This window comes from Pleuronectes platessa, chromosome 1 (genome assembly GCF_947347685.1).
Source record: "Pleuronectes platessa chromosome 1, fPlePla1.1, whole genome shotgun sequence".
NCBI classification, from domain to species: Eukaryota; Metazoa; Chordata; class Actinopteri; order Pleuronectiformes; family Pleuronectidae; genus Pleuronectes; species Pleuronectes platessa.
The window spans coordinates 24,577,967-24,598,894 of NC_070626.1; the positions used below are offsets into that span (position 1 = coordinate 24,577,967).

At 44.8% G+C, this 20,928-nt stretch overlaps 1 protein-coding gene across 2 annotated transcripts in view; it reads right to left on the bottom strand.

The window, feature by feature from the left end:
* LOC128445811 (protocadherin-9) overlaps positions 1-20,769 on the bottom strand; it is a 192,913-nt gene extending 172,144 nt beyond the window's left edge. For both annotated transcript variants that reach the window (XM_053428675.1, XM_053428668.1), the window contains exon 1: positions 17,641-20,769. In XM_053428675.1, the coding sequence (XP_053284650.1) occupies positions 17,641-20,676 (3,036 nt within the window). In that variant the 5' untranslated portion in view covers positions 20,677-20,769. The remainder of the gene's footprint in view (positions 1-17,640) is intronic.
* Between the last annotated feature and the right edge of the window lie 159 nt (positions 20,770-20,928).

A 20,928-nucleotide genomic window follows, 5' to 3' on the forward strand; every position in this document is an offset into this window, starting at 1 on the left:
CTCATCTCGTACCACACAGACGGGCGCTCTCCAGAAAACCTAATAACTAGAATCGGAGGTCCACAATAGCCCATTTTAATTAGATTTCCCAGCGTTGATTTCTCTTATGCAAAGCAGCGAGGTAAAGCTAAGAGGCGGTGACACTTCTAGGCTGGGTTTTAGTTTTATTAACAATGTGTGGCAACAAAAGGCCGATTTACAACTGGACCACCACCCGATGGTTCGGGCACCGCTCCCACAGTTTCATGGCTACCCCACATTCAGCCTGGCATCCCAGAACACCACCCTCTCTTTTCCTTCGCTTGCAAACACACAAAAGGACCAGCCACCAGGGACATAAAAATAAATTAGGATTATGGACTATTGTATGATTGACATTGTCACCAAAGCACAAAAGAGTTAAATAATGGCTGTCAATGTGAAATGTACACCATTGACAGAAAAAAAAAAAAAAACAGCTTGATCTAACGCAGAATGGAGCCTGTGTTGTCTTTCTCTGTAAATGTGGGAGCACATATTTGCATGTGTGTGTATGTGTGTGTGTGTGCGTGTGTGTGTGTGTGTGTGCGAGGCTCGTTGGCCTGGCAGCAGCTACTCAGAAAGTAGGACTGAGAGCCTGTTACAGCAGTCCCAGTGTGTGGCCTCCCTTGGCACACAAACACAAATTAGCTGAGGGACGACTGCTGTGGCAGAAAGCTTCACTGCAGACAAAACCTCTTAATATTCTTTCCAAGTCCATTAAGGCCTCAAGAGATTGGCCGGGATTGATTGTTTGTGCTTGATATTACCGCGGCCTTCAAGGCCAGATCCTCATCGAAAATTAGAGATGGCATTTGCTAAAGCCTGAGGAATTGAAAAACTAACTACAAACCTGTGCGTTGTTATTATCCCCGAAATGAGGACTGATGGAGGAAGCCTTCATCTAATTAACTAAATACTTGTTGCCATTTCTTTTGAGCCTCAGGGTTCATTGACAATTTGACTGGTTTTGCAAATCAGTGATTTACACTTATTTTTATATGTCACTGTGTTTTCTGGAAAGATCGACTTTTTCCAGTCAATTATTCAATTAAGGCGGTGACCTCTCCACACCCCCTCAACAAACACACACACACACACAAACACACTCACACACACAGGAGGAGAAGAAAGGATTCATTCTTGTGAAGCCCTAACGCAGGCACCCAGGTGCTGAACAGCATCACATACTGCTTTTACTTTTTCCTTTCAGGATTATATGTCAAATATTAGGAAAAGCTAAACAATATGTCATTACAAACCTGGTAAAGATGAAGTCCAGGATTAATGACGGGATTAAAGCTTGCCTACTCTCTGACTCTCCGGATGTGGGCTGTGTAAAGCGGCCATTGGGCGTCAGTTTCTCCTCCCTCCCCCCTCCTCCCCTCCTCCCTTTTTCCTCTCCACGGGCCTGTTACCATTTCAAAAAAATATCCTTTGCTCCAGGAAACAACAACAACCTCTGAGCCAGTATCCTACACGCTGAGAGGTTTTCACAAAGATTCGGATCATGCAATCGCACAGTCAAATGTTTGTGGTTTTTTCTCAGCATTTTCTTTGTAGGGCCATGGCCACCTCAAGAACCTCCCTGGCTTAGTGCAACCCGAGAGGATTTCGATTGGTTAACGAAAAACAAACAAGCTACAGAGTTTTTTTCCCTGTGCAACCAATCAGGATCGATGTGGCTCCATGAAACTAATGCTCACATAGTCAACCATCTTAGTTTATGATGTTAGCTCTATGAACAAAGCAGAGGCCGTCTCAAGCTGTAATCTGCTAATGATGGTTCAATGAAACATCTGTGGATCACCAAAGTGAGAAAAATTCACCCTGAGTGAAACAGGAACATGTTATTTTGAAAACCACTAATGTTGGCCTCATGTTGACACTAGTGGAAAAGTCAGGGATCGCCAAAGTCATCAGGACAATACATGTGCAAACCTTGGATATCTGCACCAAATTTCATGCAAATCTATTGAATTCTTGATGAGAATTTTATGTAAAAGCCAAAAATGTCTACCTGTTACTGTTAAAGGAAATTTTGACCAGAAGGCAGTTGGGTTCATCCTCTGGGGACTTTGTGTAGCTCTATAAATTGAATGGCTCTTTTATTTTGTCGAGTCTTCTCCTCATGCATTTCAGTTAGTTGTACTTCCTGCTATCGTTAATTTTCCCGCCAGATTTTCCTGTTCACCTGCTTTCAATATTCCAATCTGATGTCCTTGTAATTATACCACCTCTGGTTGACTTCCTGTTTGCCAGATTGTCCTTGGCATCCCGGCAGACTTGCTGTCCGGCCATTAAAAGTTCGTTTTGACCTCTGAATCTTTATCGACCTTGATTATTGTAAGTTTTGACGCTTTGGGAATCTTTGGACTGTTTAAGTTGTGTTTTTAGCCTGTTACTCATCTGCCTTGTTAGACTGTGTGTATAATATATACTATAAACAGCAAACTAACAAACAAAGGCAAAGTTCAACGTCAAGTATTCATTGTCATCTCACATGGTGTAACGTAATGTAATCACAATGGTTCAAACTTGATTTGGGGTCAAAGTGACAGCCCTGCTATCTCTACATTCCCAATTTCTTATATCACCATAATATGAATACACACAACGCTTGACATGTAGCATATCAATGTGCCTGTGCAGTGTGATTGAATCCATATGGCACAGGACACGTGTTATATCACTGAGACAGCTAGACGTCAGTGTGCAAAGATGTGATTATAAAATGCCTGCATGAGGTGGTATTGAATTTTAGGCACAGTACTAGAATGGCAGCCTATAGAGTACAGACATTGACTGTGTGGGTTAGCATGAACTTCACAGCCCATCTGTAGCCTAACAACTCATTTGGTTTCACGCTGAGCCATCAACACTTCCACAGGCCTTCATGAAACAAGAAAAACAGATCCCTTTTGTTTGATATTTGATGTTTGTATCTGTTTGCTGGAGCGAGACGCAACGAGGAAGATCAGTACAGCAGCATGAGGATGGTCCTCGAGCAGTGCGCACACCACGAGTTTTATCCTAAACTCGCATCATGACATAAAAACAGTTGCTCTACAGACCACACGTCCATTACTAATAACAAAACAAGAACCTAATGGAAAATCAAAGATCAAAAGTCCAAGATATTAATCTGTGCAGCGTGTTACATTACACACCCTCCCTCCTGCTCTGGTAATGAATATCATGCCAGAGGCCGGGACTATTAATAAGTGGACACACACACACACACACACACACACACACACACACACACAGAGACACACATATGCTTCCTGCTGTGAACTTATGGACCAGAGCAAAGCGGCCACTGATCTCTATGGCTGAACTTCTTAGAGCTTTGTGGAACACTGTATGTGCTGAAGCAAAACACTCACACACACACACACACACATGCACCATTCATGGGGGATTCCATGTGATGTATGGCCTGGGGCATCCACAGTCCAGAGTCTGTGCTGGTGAAGGAACCTTATTGTTCCCGGGACAGAGGCTGAGCCACTTTCTGGGACACTGAAGCACCCGACCAGGCCTGTAGCGGGTCACATGTCACATGACGGGACAGAGCCACAGCTTCTTTTTTTTTTTACAGGTTTAGAGGGACGGGGGTAAAAAGGGGCAAACAAGTGTTACACCCAGTCGGGTCAGAGTCAATCGTTGTACTGTCTGAAATGCTTTGGCAAACTTGAACTTTGATTACCACTTGTGATGTGATGTATAATCGCTCGATTTGCAACAACCTCAATAAATCTTACCACAAGATCCACTGCTGACTATTATTAGATTCATGCGTGATGTTGTTGTTAAGCGTGATTAAAGCTCTTTGGACCGACAGCCGAGCAAACAAATCAACAGGACGGATCACGTCTCCCCTTCCCTCACATCTGAAGTCTCTCTGCAGCCCGCTAAAGAGCATCCTCCTGCTTTTTTTAAAATCTTTTTTGCATGGCGAATGTTCCCCTGCTTGCTCTGCTACTGGCGCTCTCTGCCTGCCGAATATCACAACGGAAAGCCGCCATAACTAACTCACACATTTAAAAAAAGGACCTTTCCTGGAAAAGCAGTTGTGGCAGGAAATAGAAAATAAATCTGGGTGCATACAGCCATTATCAGGCCCTGTTATCGTCAGAGGGGAGTCTGTGGAGAGAGAGAGGAAACCATGCTGGGTCTCTATGTGCCCTGCGAGATAGGGGAAACCAATTTTCACCTCCTCCCTCCTCGTCCCCATCACACTGCTTGACTCAGCTCTCGCTAACTCTGCACAACCGGGATTAAATAATTTCATCGGAATAAGCTAGCCAAATGTTTCACACCTCTGCGTATGACCGAGTGGTGCTAGGGCGCCGCTTCTCCATTCTGTGCCGAGCATCTCATCTTGTACCGTTTTCCTTTTCTTTCTTTTTTTTTTTTGCTTAAACAACGAACTGCAGGACTGTGCAGCATCTGTGCTGTTGAGGGTTGCAGAGATGGAAAGTGCACACAATGAGGAGGGGAGGGTATTTTAAAACCCTGCCATTTCTTACACCCCCGACGATAAAACAACATACAAGCCATATTTTATGTTTGCGTTAAATATTCCCGTGTGAGGCAACTCTATGACAGCTTATTCCCGGGCAGATTTATCACAGCCCTTATCTACTCAACTCACCAGACAAAGGCGAGGCGCGCAGCCTACACTGTAGCATGCTGATGCCCGAGGCACAAGACAAAGCATACAATCAATACAAATCTGCAGTCTATACATTGAGCAGGAGTGGGTTGACACACATCCTTCCAGCAGCCATACATCACAACTTCTTATCTAATTAGCTCCCTGAAGAGCGCCATACATCCGCTAATTCACCTCATATCTCTCATTGTAGTCGGAGGGGAAGCACCCGCTATCCAGAGTTGTTGCTCTTTGTTGTTGTGATGAAGGGAATCTATTAATGATGTAGGTCAGCTTTAAGGAAAAATGTAATCAGTCCTAACACCAATTAATCAATGGGCCTCGTTCAATCTACCAAGGGGAATAATTTATACTTGATTCTATGATGTGCTGCGGTTCAATCGGAAGGATCAAGCCTCCCAGTGCTGATACCAAGTCAGCTGCAGCTCTCATCTGGAGCAAGAGATACACACTATACAGTTACTTTGTTCACAAATTGTGTTTCTTTTATTTAAGGGCACACGTGAAGTCACTAATTAACTGCCAACAGAGCAAATCAAAGCAAAATAAAACGGTGTCACGGACCTCAGGTTTATTTAGATTGTATTACTGGAAACAAGCTGTTCACGGTCATAAAGTCATTAATAACGTCAGCATTAATATTGAGTATGAAATGTACCTTGTATTGCTAAAGCTTCAAGGGAAAATCCCCATACAATCATATATCTCGCTTTAAATGTGAGTGTTTCTTTCCCCTGTGAGAATCTGAGTGGAACCGGCTACAGATCCCTCAGAGAACTGTGTGTAAATATCATATTTAACAGCACAAACAGCTCAGAAGAGGCGGTTTAGTTTCAATCCTGTTGAAGTATCGTATATCGGAGGAGAGTACAGCTCGGTGTCTGACTCTTCCTCTTGCTATGAGTGTTTTTTGTTATTTATCCGGGGTAGATTTACAGAGTACAAATGCTCTCTTCCAGGAATACCCTGCTCCGCGCTCACACACGGGTTCACAGCAAGCTGCCCGGTTCAACAGCAGCCTTCTCCACTGAACAACCCCACTGGAGCAGGAAGGGGTTAAGTGCCTTGCTTAAGGGCACCTCAGTGGTGGTTTTTCCTTCCCCCGGTCTAATGTATCTTGCATGTCCACGGAATGGACCAGGGAACCTTTCGGTCAAAGGTTCACATCTGTAACCTAAAGGCCCTTCCTCTCTTTTAGGTTGAGGTTTTATGCATTTTTCAGTCTGTCCCTGGAGGCAGAAGAAAAAAAGCAAAGTAACATTTGCCTCAGGCTCCCTGCAGTGTGACCACTGCACCTTCCCTTCAATAAAGGAATATTATCCATACATTAAAGTAGATGGGCTCCCCCCCCCCCCTCTCCCTGCAACAGCGCTCTGTATTTCACTGGCGTCCTGGAGGATTCTGGGCTGTTACGGGAGGAAATGAAAATATTCTCTTCTCTTTGACTTGACTCAAACCCATTTGGGGATTAAATCTGAGGAATGCACTCACCTTTCTTTATTTCCACCCCCAAAAGGGAAAAAATATGAGTGACTAGATAATGGTTGGGGAGAGATTACACTAGAGGAAAAGTGTCAGTGGAGCTAGACCACGCTGCCATTAGAGGGAAATGTGACAGCGGGTGCATCAGCAGAAGAAATGAAGAAATATATAAATAAAAACAAAGCTGAAACTCCTGGGCTCCTCTCCGAGTGTGTGGTGGCTGATGCTGCTTTTTAATTTAGCGCTGTGGTGTCGGGAAGATGAGTAATTTACCGAAGCTCCCAGGAAGCACTCAAAAATCATATGGAAAGACGTGGGAATAAACGCAAACGTCAACACGCTCGGTAGAAAACCAAATTGAGTCAATTATTCGGCGTAACAGAAACATCACATTAGAGATTCAGTGTCTCCGGTTGTTTCCTGGATTTATCTCTAAAATGTTCATCGTAACTCACCTGGAACCAAAGATATGAAATCACCAAGAAGAATTGAATGTGTTTTTATTCTGACTCTTTCTTGTCATTCTCCTACTTTGTGTTTTATAACAGGGGTCTGATCTGACTCCTGTAAATTACATATCTGTCACACGGCAGGGTACATGGTATTTAAGAAATCCTCATACAGTGCATTGCCTCCATTCCTTAATGGTAGTGCTGCTTTAAACACAATGCAAGAACATTATCACTTTAATAACCGTGTCTTAAAACCATTAGAGATGATTATAAGGCTGCTCCCAATCTCGGCTTTAACCTCTTAACTCCGTGCTCATCATCAGGAAAAGCCTTGCACACACCACTTGGTAAACAACCCCACTGATATTTATAGAAATGCTTCTGCTACTGTGCACTTTACAGGGACCTTTGTTTCTGACAGTGTGACCACTCAACTGGACTTTTTCTTTTCAATTTGGGGCCTTAATCTTTTCAACACATTAAAGGTCTCCGCTGTGTCTAAGCAGCAATTCCATTTCATCTCTAAATGTATGCAGCTACAGACTTTTTATTTCCAGCACAGATAAATATAGCTGCATCCTACATAATGTCTCCAGAACTGCACAGTAGTACATTCACTCGACTACTTTTTAAGCTACTTTATTCTTAAACTTTGACTGTTTTAATAACGCCTGACTGGAATGGGCTGTTTGCTCGGCCAGTGGAAAAAGCTGGTTGCATCTTTCCACCTGGAACTGCAAGAGCGACCTGCAACAAATGAGCTGAAGCGAGTGAAGACCAGCTGCAGGGGTCAGTCCACAGAATCCTGAAGCTGCTGCACAAAGAGCTGTTCACCTGTTTATTAATACTGAACGTATCGACACTGCACCTGATTGGACGTCTAACGATACACACGAGTGCGAAGCCGATAAGATGAGCGGTTCTCAAGATGTATGAGATTGGCCGAATTATTAGATTGATGATGCATCGCTGAAGATTAAACGGGCCCACAGTATATTATGTAGTTAAATTCGACTTCGGCTCGACCAGGTACAACAGTAAAAAAGCTACACATCAGTGCATCCATAATAATGATCAGATATAAATCATATTCCTACAACAGCCTTCCCTGCATACTAATGCTGTTTTTAATAATGTGCTTTTACTTAAGTAACGTTTTGAACGATGGACCTCATTTACCGAGGAGTGTTTTTACCTTGTTGCGTTGCTACTTTTACTTAAGGTAAAGATCTGAATGCTTAAAGTGAATCATGTGTTTGACCACCTATGAGTCATCAATCAATCACGCTTATTGGCTTTTTAAACAGACCAGTGGGGTAATGGCCATGCATAATGAAACAAGGGCTGCTCTGAGTCGAGGTGGGAGACCACGGACAGGATCGGTCTGGCTTCTCTCCACACAAGGTAAGAAGGACATGTGACATGACATCCTCCCCTGTGTGGATAATCGTGGGAGTGCATGTCATGTTCTGTCATGTGCTCTCAATTTCCTCGATTGACAAAGTTGTAGAACAGAACAATGTGAACACGGGGGGGGGGGGGTTATCAACGGGCTACAAAGATGGCGCGTGCCCATCGCTGTGCCTACACGGGCGTTCTGTGAAACATCTACACGGGATTCAATTCATCCGGTCGCTTGTGGGGTTTCAGTTTCAATCTCTTTTGTGAGAAAAGACTTTTGTCTCGTCTGCTATCTACTAATTGCTCTCTCATTGGCGAAAAACGTGTGAGTTACATTCGTGCCACCGGCGTGTTAATTGAAGAAATGCTTTGCAAAAGAGAAAAAAAAGGGATATTCACTAACCACACTGTGCATGTGGAGGTCACGTCTGAGACCATTTCTAACATTGTCTGCAGATATACTCAAGAGCAGGGGGGGGGGGAAGCAAAGCCGCCACAGCATTCCCACAGATCCAGGTTATCTCACAGTCTCACCGTCCCCACAGTAAATGTGTAAATCTGGCCTCATGAGGTTGGGGAGACGCTGACGGCACAACCTGATAAAATATTCACGGATGCAATACTAGCGACGGCTTTCCCACCGTTTTCTTTTTTTTTTTTTGGAAAAGAGGAAATATGATTATACTTTGGGTCAGAAGTCAGGTTTCAAATTCCAGTCAGTAAGTGCACACAGCTTTTTGAAAGTGACCGTCTAGATGAGGTCAAACTCTAAAGCCTGGATTTATTTATTTATTTATTTATCATCGCCCCCTCCTCGTCCTCACTCAAATGCAGACTAAGCTCCGCTTCGGGCTTTCAGGCGGAGTGGACAGATTAAGCTGAGTTAGGTCTACTTTCCATAGATGTGTTGGCGTGGCACTTTGAAATCCACACTCTTCCCTCCGCTCTCTTCTGCAAGGAAACCAGTTAAGAGGTGACACATCTGTGCTTCTTAAAAAATGGAAGGTGGCTGGAGATTAACACGACTGAGAGTGCCACTACAAAAAAAGAGTCAGCTCTTGCAAAAGGGGGGAAAAGAGACAGTGTTAACAACAGATACCCGCCATGTACAGTACACGTTGACAGTGTTATTGTTTGTTATTGTGGTGAAGATGATAACGATGAAGATGATGACGAAGGTGATGATTTCACTTTGGTTATTTCTGTGCAAAGAAAAACAGTTTTAGCTGTTTGGCTCTGATGGATTCTTGCAGACGTGTAAATTAAGAGTTGCTCAGTAATGCAAACTTCAACCAATTAGAGTTAAATCTCAATCGTACAAAAGTGAGCATACACAAGGAATTGTGCAGTTTAGGACACAGTTTTAAGATTCTACCATCAAGTGAAGTCTGGGTGTTGTAGACATTTTGTGGAAATAAATGTTTTTGACATTTTGTCTGACAATTCACCATGTAGTAAGAATATACCAGTTTCTTATGGTAATTTTGAAAATTCATCTTAAAACTAATATTTGTGTTGAAAGAACTATTATCTCCACTGAGGAGGTTACGTTTTCACCTCTGTCCATTGTTTGTTGGCTGGTTGTTTGTCTGTTTAAGCAAAATCACAGAAAACGTGGAATGATGCAGTTATGAACCCATCGAATTCTGGTGTGGATCCGGGAATTATTCCACTTTCTTCCACTTTACACTTTTCAATATTTTCCGTTTTGAATTCATCGATCTTGATGGAGAAGGAGGATTTGAAGGGGCTGACATCTGTGAGTGTGTGAATCTGGTGCAGCTCAGTTGTATTTAAAGGGACTTTTGGCAGAGGTACGCAAACTATTGAGTGCTTCTAGTTTGTGGCTGTAACGATTCTTCCTGTTTTTAGTGCTTGTGAAGATATCACATCTAACTCCACAGTACGAGATGGGGGCGTTTCCTATTTAAAAGACTTTGGAAGACACCGACATGACTGGCTCCCTCAGACAGCTGAATTGAAATATCCAGTTTTTCATGAAACAAAACCGTGGCTCTTTTTTTTTTCCTGTATCTTACTATACATATTGAAGATGTGCAGAAACTGTCCCTTCACCAGCAGCCCAGTGAAAAACAAACATCACACACAGTAAATCTGTCGATGACAACATGTGGATGTGAGTTGTGTTTTGAAAGAGTCAACGTCCACAACAGATGTTCGCGAGCAGCTGCTGACTTGATCCCATTGACTCTCGTGTGTTCAGGTCAGTTCGGTTATAAACTCAGCATCCTGCCTCCGAGCTGCACGTGCAGACACGAGGACGACATGTGTGAGTCTTTAAAGAATTTGAAATCCTCCCCCTACCAAATGATTTCCCTCTTTAAATTAACTTTAAAATGAAATTTCACTGTTTCTGTGAGTTATTACACCGGCCGTGCCTCAGTGACTCTGTGTGCCTCATTCCGAAAATAATGGATTCAGTCAAACCGGACATTCTTTTTGATTCTTAAAAAACACACAACCTGGCGCTACAGTACACCGACGCACTTGTTTAAGGACAAATTCTGATTAGAGCTGGTTTCACACGTAGCGGCACATTCCAGTTCATACATTAAGTCTTGTCACATCACAACGAGAGAACAGACAGACAAATTAAAAACAGGAAAGAAACCGTCTCTTTGAAACATTTATTATGAAATTATAAAGGTAGAATAGCACTGTTCAAATAAAGCTTTCAAAGACAGAATAGGAGTTTGCATTGTACGGAATAATTGGCAGAGTTTATTTCAATTGTAATTTATGTATTACCCAGCAATGAAATAAAAAAAAAAAAAAAGAGAAGGAGAAGGAGAAAAGCAGGGGGGAGGGGGGGCAAATAAATAAAAAAAAAAAGAATGAAAAACAAGTTCATTATTGTTTAACACAGCACATTAGGCAAGATTACCAGGAGTTCAATTTACATGAAACATCGCATATATACAAGAAAGATTTACATCGATGAGGGGTTACAGAGTCTCTGTGAGCTATGGGGCCCGGTGGCAGAGCAGTCAATGGCAGTCACATTTCAAGTCAAGTGCGGCGGCTCTTTGCTGGAGGGCGGGTTTGGCTGGCAATGCCATTATCACAACTATTAGTTCAGACACTGGCACACACTAGTGACAGAGCGGCAGCCCCGTGTGTCACTTGACACAACAACCCAATGACAAGGACTCGTCTCCCTCCGGGGTTGTCATGTCAGGACATACAGCACCACTTTGCCCGTCTTTCACACACACACACACACACACACAATTCTCTCTAATGAATAAGGGGGGGGGGGGGTGGGTGGACAGTTAGCAGGAAAGAAAGTGGGACTACGTGCTGAACACAAAGCAGCCTCATCTGTCACAAATGATCAGAACACAAAGCAGATCACACCCTCGGTGATTTAACATAGCATGTAGCGGCACTGACCCCAATAAAACATGGGTGAGAGGTGCGGGGGGGGGCAAGGGGAGAGGGTGGAAGGGGCCGAGTGAGGAATGGAGAGGGGAGATGGGTGGTTGGGAGTGGGGGTGAGGAAGGGGCATTCAAACAATGAAGTAGCATCATAACTTCATCTTTTTTTTGTTGTTGTTGTTGTTGTATATATCATATTTGTTTTTTTTTGTAGACAAGCAAGCAGTCAAGAAACATTTTCTTCCACCCTCTACTCTTTGTATCTGAGGTCAATTTGAGAGAATCCAGAAGCCATGTTGTCACCTCGAGTGTTTTTAAGCTGCGTTTTGTCGTCAGTTCTTTTTTCCATCGTCGTGCCGTGTTGGAATAAATACGGAGCCAGTATGTCAACTTGATTGATTGCCTTCGAGAAATGGGAAATGTGTTTTGTGGATTAGTGAAAACATGGAGATGAATTAAGTAATGACAGTTCCACAAAAGCCACAATGACTTTGGTGGGGCTTTTTTTGTGCATGCAAAACATTAATTTCACAAAGCAAACCCTCTGACGATTGTTCATCAATCAATTTGCTTTGAGAAACTGCAAAAAATGGATGATAAATCTGAAATGAATTGGTTGCCAGCCAAAAGTGACGGACAAACAACGAACCAAGAAAGCAAAAAAGAAATCACTAACGTGCGCACACACACATGAGGCCTTTTGATAAATGACAGTTGTCATCATCAAAATTGCACATGTAAAAACACTACAATGACGAGTAATCTCAACACAAAAATGGTTAAGACGGAAATGGAAATGATTTAAAATGCTCACAAAAAAATCGACTGTGATTCCTGGTAATTTGCCTTCGTCTGTGTGTTGGCAGACAACAACGTAGAAAAGAAAAGGCTATAGATAAATAAATAAATATAAAAGATATTAAAAATCAGTAGCAATTCATTTTTTTCTCGACAGAGGAAAACATATAAATGAACTCCACAGTTCAGCCAGTGTACCACCACGGGGCTTTGATTTATTTTGTTGTTTTGTGCAGACAATACTGGATCCCCCTTGGGGCAATAATCTACTCTGGTAGTACTCACAACCACTACCTTAGTATAGCCCGCAATCCATTTCATTTCCTTTTACCCGCCTAGACGTAGAGGACATGACAAGTTTTTTAAAGAAATACAATGTTCTCTGCAGTGAGGAGCCAGCAAATCCTCCACTGATGATTTAGAGCTTTGATAGAAACTTCACTCACAGACTTATTGGCTCACTATCTCCCCATGGCTGCGTTTGTTTTGAGGATCTGTTACATTTTACTCTCGCTAAGAGTATGCAGGAGTCGGGATCCTTCTCCTTGCATCTACCTGCAGTTTGCTTCATTATTAAACTGATGTTGGCAGCAGACCCAATTGAAGACAACACAGAATTTGCTCAAAGACTTGATTAATTAGCGTCTTTACGGTTATTTATCCAGTTCCTCTCACGTGGATGAGATACAGCGAGATTTTACACGCCACGGTGTGTCCGCGTTTTTTTTCGAGAGGAAATTTAAATCCGCTGGAACGTCTTCAGAGGAGGGCATCATGGACGTGTACAGTGTGAGAGATCACAGGCCCTGCTCGCTAAGAAGTGACAGGACAGCGGAGGAGAAGGACGTATGATCACAGTCGGCCACAATCACCGGCCTCTCTCCATCTTCCTCTTCCACGGCGCCAAACTCTGTGTCAGCACAACCCAGAAGATACTGCAACGGACTTCCCCCCCCCCAGGTGCAACATTGTCATAGTTCATTAATCTTCTCAAACTTCTCCCGCCGCCATCAGCCCCCGTACGTCCTACTAATCCCCTTATTAATGTGGCAAATGAACCTGCACAAGAAGGACGACTCCCCCAAGGCCCCATAATTACAATGGTCTGTACAAACTCCTGTTTGCATAGAGTGTCCATTCATTAAAAGAACCGACAAGACATCTCCAGGAGCACGTTCCCTCCTCAAAGGTCCCTCCCGTATCGCTCGCTTTAAACTGTGATACCACATCTACTGCATCTATTGAAAGGCAACTTTACTGCAGCGGTCACAACAAGAGGGGGGGGGGGGGTAATATGCGAGGCTGATGCAGGGAGGCCGAACGTAATTTAAAGCAGAACATCTCCAGAATTATTTTGATCAAGTCAACCTGTTGTCAGTTGTGTTCTATACGCGCTGCATCTATGGTGAAGCTGCACAAAAGGGAGCTGTTATACTCGGTCCCCGGAGCTAATGCATGATTTGTGCTGTGGAGGAGCACATCAGAGCCGTGTGGGATAAATGAGCTGCACGTCCACGGCTCCTTTCAGCGCTCGCATCTTTTTCCTGCCAGGCAAGAAAATAACTAATAACCCACAGCAATTACGCCTTTCTTTTTTTCACACATGAGGTGCTCAGGCCACATGGTTACACAACTGAAAGCCCAGAATTGTGCTCCGTGACATATCATGTCGATTAGCATAACAAAGCGAGGGGGGGGGGGAAAGAAGTCGCATCTCGTGCATCTGCAAGAACATACATATTAATCTCTACACATTGTGTGCAACAGAAAATGAACAGCCTCCTTTTCCACATTCGGGGAAAAGAGTCAGAAGCTAAAATGTGGACAGTAATTGCACGATGTCTTCACGACTGCCCCTCGGTAAAAGAATGTCAGCGTGTCCATAGCATGAGCCCCGGGACGCCGTGCACAGCACACGGTGAAATGCACAGCCGCTCAGGGGCTCGTGTTGTGTGAGTCAACAACATCTATGTCAAAGACGACCGAAAGGAAGAAGTGACGGTGAGACGGCGAGGATTATACTCGGGTTCTTAGATGCTTGTGTTGCATTGTGAATCTAGGACAGTGTTTTCATGCTTTTTTTTTTTTCCCTCAGTGTTGTTTACACTAATGCAGGTCCCTGGAGGGGAAATAATAAGTGGAGGGAGAGAAAAAAAAAAGCGAAAAGCAAAGGGAAGGATTGCTCCACTGCTATCAGCAAAGTTTGGGGATCTCTATATAAGCTGTCACGATTCCAGTGGGCGTTTGTCTGTGATGACACCGTTATGTCTACTGCTGCGTCCTCCGAGAAGAAGACAACACTGACAACCTTCATCCATCGCTGCTGCTCTTCACCTCCGTCCGTTCTGCTCCCTTTGTTTATCAATTTCCTTTCAGTTTTTCTTATTCATCGATCGCTGCTGATGCTGCAGAGATGTGGCTCTTGAGAAAATGGTTTTTCGATTTGTACGGACCGGGTCAATTTTGAACGCTTTCCACTGAGCTCTGCACACCATTGTATTTGTTTAATGTCCTCTCTCATTTGCCTATTTCATGTCAACTTCTGGGCAACACTGTGTGATTGATATTGGTTTGTTGCTCGTGAGGCAACAATGCAATGTGGTCAATTTTCCTGATCGTATCAGCGATTCGGCATCTCACTGGCCGCAATTTCAATACAGTCCATAAGATCACATTTTAGAAATGGAGAATAAACTAAATGATATTGACTTTTTGATCTATGTGTATATAAGGAGCCTGTTAATATTGGAGTTCTTATCTTTTTTGCCAAAGCGCTTCTTCTCTGCAGGGAATGTGATATGATAATCCGATGATATTACCTTTTGGATATACTGTCTGTATAAAGATTCACTCAAAGGTAATTGGTATTTTTGGCTTTTTTCATTTTTTCTTTTTTATTATCCTCTGTTTTTTTTTTACTCAGTATGCCAGGAGAATATTAAAAACACCAGAACGGGATACACAGGATGGCCGTCTACTTGACAATGCTCATGAAATGGAGACGACGTGCACATGTCAACACAAACAGTCGCACTGTACAAGAAAGATCTAAATATGGAAGTCAAAATGACACTGATAACATACCCTGCGTTAGCCAGTTAATCATGTCCACCGAGTTATTGATTTCCCCACAATCTATAACTGCCACTTAGCCTCCAACATGAGCTGTAATTTCTATGTAAGTTGTTTTTTCGGAATGAGTTATTACTAATAACCAAAACCGAATATGCCTGGAGAGTCTTCATTAAAAATGTCCAAAGACAATTAGCTAAGAGTGGTTAGATAAATTACTTTTTTGAAAAGCGAGATAAGGAAGTATACCCTTGTGTGCAGTCACGATAAATTAGTGCATGTCTATTTGAGCAGTTCAAAGGTATTGCTACTGTGAAGGATATAGTTTCATTAATATACAAATATCATACAATTTGATAATGACCTTCAGAGTTACATGGCACGATTGCAAGATATGAAAATTCACGTCGCGATGACAGTATCGAATGAAGATGGCAAGATTGGCAAATCTCAGCTGAAGTGCTTCGTGGGGCAGAATTAGACTGAGGCACAACTGGAGGTCAGTTTCAACCCCCGGCGTTAATACAGTAAGTTTTTACATTTATGCTACAGACAAGTACACAGACACACAATTCAGACGAGCACGTGTTGAGCGAGAGTATCTGCAGCAGTGCATCATTTGTGTCATCAATGTGTCATCAACGGCAATGCAAGTCGCCTCTGTTTGTGTGCTTCTTCGAGTCATTCGTCAGAAATATTGATTCCGATAAATCTCGTGCTGGAATTGTGGGATGACTGAGCAAATCAATGAAGTTGTGCTTACAGTACGGTGTCATATCTCACGTGTCCTCCTCCGGGGTTGAATCCCCCTCGGTCACCACCGTCACCCATTTGAACGCCTCATCCCCCCCACCCCTCTCTCTCTCTCTCTCACACACACACACAAATAGCGGCAGAGTGAATGCCTCTTTTGACTGCTGCCTCTCACACAGACACGCATTAAATCCAACCCCGGATGCAGTGACCCGGAGGTATGCATCGACAGGAGTCACCCCTGTGATTCCACTCTCCCTCTCCGGAAGAGATCTTATCACTCAAATCTCTAACGGCCGTTATCAATCTTCCCTGCGCAGCCTCCACGTCGTTAGGCGAGAGCGTTTCTCTAAGAAGACCAACAAAAGGTTTTCACTCCTTTTCTTCTCGCCCCTTGCATTTCTAAGTCCACTGCAGGTTGGCGTGGTGCCAGGCGGCGCCATGCAGCGCAACACTGCCACCTACAGGTTCAGTACCACCACCCATCGAGCCTGACCCACTGACGACGCTCTAACTCTGCCCCCCTTTTCTCCCTCTGCTCTCTCTCTCTCTCGCTCCCCCATCTTCTCTGCCGCCTCCCTGGAATCTGTCCACATGTGTCCCACTAGATCGGAGCCGTGTGTTGTGTAGCGGTGCTTTATTAGCAGCAAAATTAATAAGGCTTTGATAGAAAAAAAAAAAGAAAAAAAATCAGCATGGATTATGTTGAAATTTGAGGCTCATTATTGGCTAATCCTTTTTGAATTGGATGTGTATCGAGTTGCAGACGAGCTTCACTCAGTTCGCCCGTGTGCTTTGAGAGGAGGCATTTAATTCGAGCCCAGATGATGTAGCAAAGCCGACTGTGACATTCACAACAACCACCACGGCGGACTAATTATCGACTGGTATTATTGCTGCAGGTGTTGAAAAGGTTACAAGGTCTTTTTCTTTCTTTTTTGTGTGTTTGTTACAAGTAACACCAAAAAAACGAGGAAACGTAAAATAAAACATGAACACACTCAGGAGATTTATGAGGAGAGAGGTGAAAGGTCAGCTATTCTGTTGGTTTTTTTGATTTTTTGTTTTTTTTTCTGGGAGAATGTGTGCATGATGAAAACAGTGATCTGAGTAGATAGGCAAGAAAAAAATGTTTCTTTCACAGAGAACATTGAGTCACACGTAATGTTATGGTGGTACACTTTAACCAGTGCTCTAACCTGGCTGCTGAATAGACAAAGTAAGGCAAGGCAATCACTCACCAACTTGCATTTTTGTTAAATATGAATTAAATATATATGAATGACAAAAACATCAGTCTATAATTAATCCCCCCCACCCCCTCCCCAAATGATGCATGTGATTGTTGAGTCCATAATCATCTCCTTTACTTAGCAGGGGTTCAAGTAACTCTTCCTCTTTTTTTTATTTAGAATTTGAGAAACAGTGGAACTTGCTGAAGCAGTATATGTCTCCTGTACCTTTTTTTTTTTCAGCTACTTCACAGAAACTTAGAGCGAGTCTCTAATCTAGACTGGCACTCTAGCACTGTGGAACAGGGCAGTTATAGGCAGTACTTATAGACCAGTAAAAGTGCTCTTTTACCTGCTGTCTGGTGTGCATGGGGCCCTTCGTCTTGAACCCTCCTTGGGAGCTGCACTCTGAGGCACTGAAGTGGTCGGAGCTCGTGGAGGACCTCTTGGAAAGGGTGTCACAGCCCCCGACAAATGTGTTATCCAATGGGAGCTCCTGAATCACGTGGTGCTTCTTCACCGACACCGGCGTGTCAGCCTTGAGGTGGAAGGCCGACTGTGGCGAGGCGGACTTGTAGTGCCGGGCCAGGTCGGGGCTGCTGGGTTTGAAGGTGGTGGTGGGCGTGGCATTCCAATCAAAGCGTCCAATCCCCTGCTCCTCCAGCTCGGTCGGCAGGCTGATGGTTCCGTTGATTGGCTCGTGGGCGGGGTCGTCGGGCTTGTTCCCCTCGATGGTGACAAAGTTGAGCAGGGAACTTTTGGGGGATTTCCGTTTCTTGCGCTTCTTCTTCTTGTTCTGCTTGTTCTCCGTGTTGGGCGACATCCACTCGGCTCCCTGCTTCTTCCTCTGTGCCGCTTTGAACCTGGACGCGTGGCGGCAGCGCAGCAGCACGGTGACAAAGATGACAATGATCACCACGAAGGCGCCGGTGACAAAGGCTATCATGATGGTCAAATAGTCACCACTTTGATAAGTTTCACTGCTCTCCCCTATGTTTCGGTCTATGGGGGTCTCCATGGTGCGTCGGATGAGGTCATATATGAGAGTCGAGTTGCCCACAGTGTCGTTGACGTACAGAAACACCAGCACCAGAGTGTGGAGAGATTTAGGATATCCCAGGTCACTGATATTGACGACTAATCTGTGTAAGCCTATGTCAGTCACGGCTGGCTTCTCCTCAAGAGTAATATTCCCTGTGACGGGGTCAATTCTGAACAGACCCTTGTTGTTTCCACTCACGATCGTGTATTTGAGCTCCGCGTTCATCCCGGTGTCGCCGTCCACAGCGAACACTTCTGCGACCACAGATCCCGGGATGGAGGAGAGCGGAACGAGCTTGAAGGACGTGTTGGAGGGGGGGTAGATGACGATGGGGGTGTTGTCGTTCACGTCGATGACATTGATGGTCACCTTGGCGGCTGAGGAGCAAGGGGGCCTGCCGCTGTCCACAGCCCTGACATCGAAAGTGTAGGAGCTCTGCTGCTCCCTGTCGAATGACACGTTGGATTTGATCACCCCGGAGTAAGGATCCAGTATAAAGTTCTCGTTGTCATTCAGGATGTTGAGAGAAACGGCAGCGTTCTCCCCGGCGTCTGAGTCCGTCACAGTTATCACCCCCACAGTGCTGTACTTAGGTAGATTCTCCGACACGAAAAACTGAAAGTGGTTATGCGTGAACTTGGGGTTGTTGTCGTTCTCGTCCAGCACAGTTACAATCACGGCGGCCTGCGTTTGCAGAGGGGGGGTCCCGTTGTCTCTGGCCGTGATGGTGAAGAGAAACCTGTCCTGGTCCTCCCGGTCGAAAACCCTGGACGCGGTCAGCACCCCCGTTTTGCGGTCCAGGTCGAAGAAGGACGCGTTCGGTCCCAGCTGATAAACGATCTCCGCGTTCTTCCCGCTGTCCTCGTCCGTGGCGCTGAGCGTGGTGAGGAACAGGTCACGTTTGTTGTTTTCCATCACAGCCAGCTCGATGACTGGCTGAGTAAAAATAGGCGGGTTGTCGTTCTCGTCCTCCAGCCTCACTCTGACCAAGGCAGTCTGGTTCAGGCTCGGCTTGCCAGAGTCTGACGCGACAATTTTAAAGTTGTATTCCTTGGTCCCCTCGTAGTCGAGCAGCGCGGAGGTCTCCAGCAGATACTGGTTGTCGTACACGGCTTTGAGATGGAAGGGCACGTCCTTCTCGATGAAACAAATTACCTTGCCGTTGATGTCGGTGTCTTTGTCCGACACCGTGATGAGCGCTATCTTAGTATTGATGGGATCCTTCTCGGACAGGAAAACAGTGCCGTTAATGGGACTGATTATGTACCTCAGGTCTATATTGGGCGGATTGTCATTAACATCAGTCACGTTTATGGTGACAGAAGCTCTGGCAGGACTGGAGCTGCCATCACTGGCTAAAACCGAGAGCTTGTGAATAGCTGTCTCTTCTCTGTCCAGGGGTCTCTGCACTGTAATTAGGCCAGATGTTGTATTCAGTGCAAAGAGTCTTTTCGTGGCAGGAGACACCTGAGTCCCAAACACATAACGTATCTCCGCATTTGCCCCCACGTCTGCATCCGTGGCCAGAAGCTGCACCACAGACGTGCCGATGGCAGAGTTCTCCGGTATGTGCACGTCTATCTGGTTCTCTTTAAACACCGGTCGGTTATCATTCACATCCGTTACTGTCACTTGTAGAATGGCAGTGCTGGATTTCTGCGGACTGCCACCGTCCTCCACCTTGATCTTCATCACGTACGTATCCTTCTGCTCTCGGTCCAGATTCTGCTGCACAATGAGCTGGGGCCACTTCTCCCCCTCAGGCGTTTCCACTATGTCTAAGCCGAAAGCACTCTGCCCGTTGATCAGCTCATATTTGTGGACACTGTTGGGGCCCGTGTCTGGGTCAGTGGCGGAGGGGATGGCGAAGCGGCTGTTAATGAGCGTGTTCTCGGGGATAGAGATGTTGATCACAGGGGACGGGAACATGGGGGCGTTATCGTTCGTGTCTTTGACGACTATTTTGATCTTAATCAGCCGGAAATAATCATTAGGCAGGATGACCACTTCAATTTCAAAGGAGCACTCGCTGTCCTCGAACGAGGGGCCGGGGCACAACTTCTCCCGGTCGATCCGGTTTGATGTGGTGAAAATCTCCCCAGTGCTGCTCAGCACGCGGACCAGAGGGTTGTCTCCCGCCTTGGAGACGAGCCGGTAGACCAGATTAGCACTCGTCCCCGTGGCAGCATTTGTGTGGGATATGTTAAGGTCCTTTGGTATGTTCCCAATGAGGACATTCTCCTGCAGCTCCTCTCTGATGGGGTAGATCAGCTCTTGGGCTATCGAAGGATCGAGCCATATGCAGGCGAGCAGGGTGCCCAACAGGTAATAGTCTTTTAGATCCATGACGGTGTGAATGTGCGTCCAGGCTGCACAGCTCGGGAGTTTGTCTCTATGAAGCCGACGTTACAGGCAGTGACTCCTTGGATGTGACGACAGGAATCCTCCACAGACAAAAACCTAAGAATACACAACAGGAGTTTCTCTTCAGTGAAATAGCCACACTATGCACAGTAATTCAATTTGACTAACACAAAAACCAACTGCTCATAATTAGGTGTAAGGTCAACACTTTTATATATATATATATTTTTATAA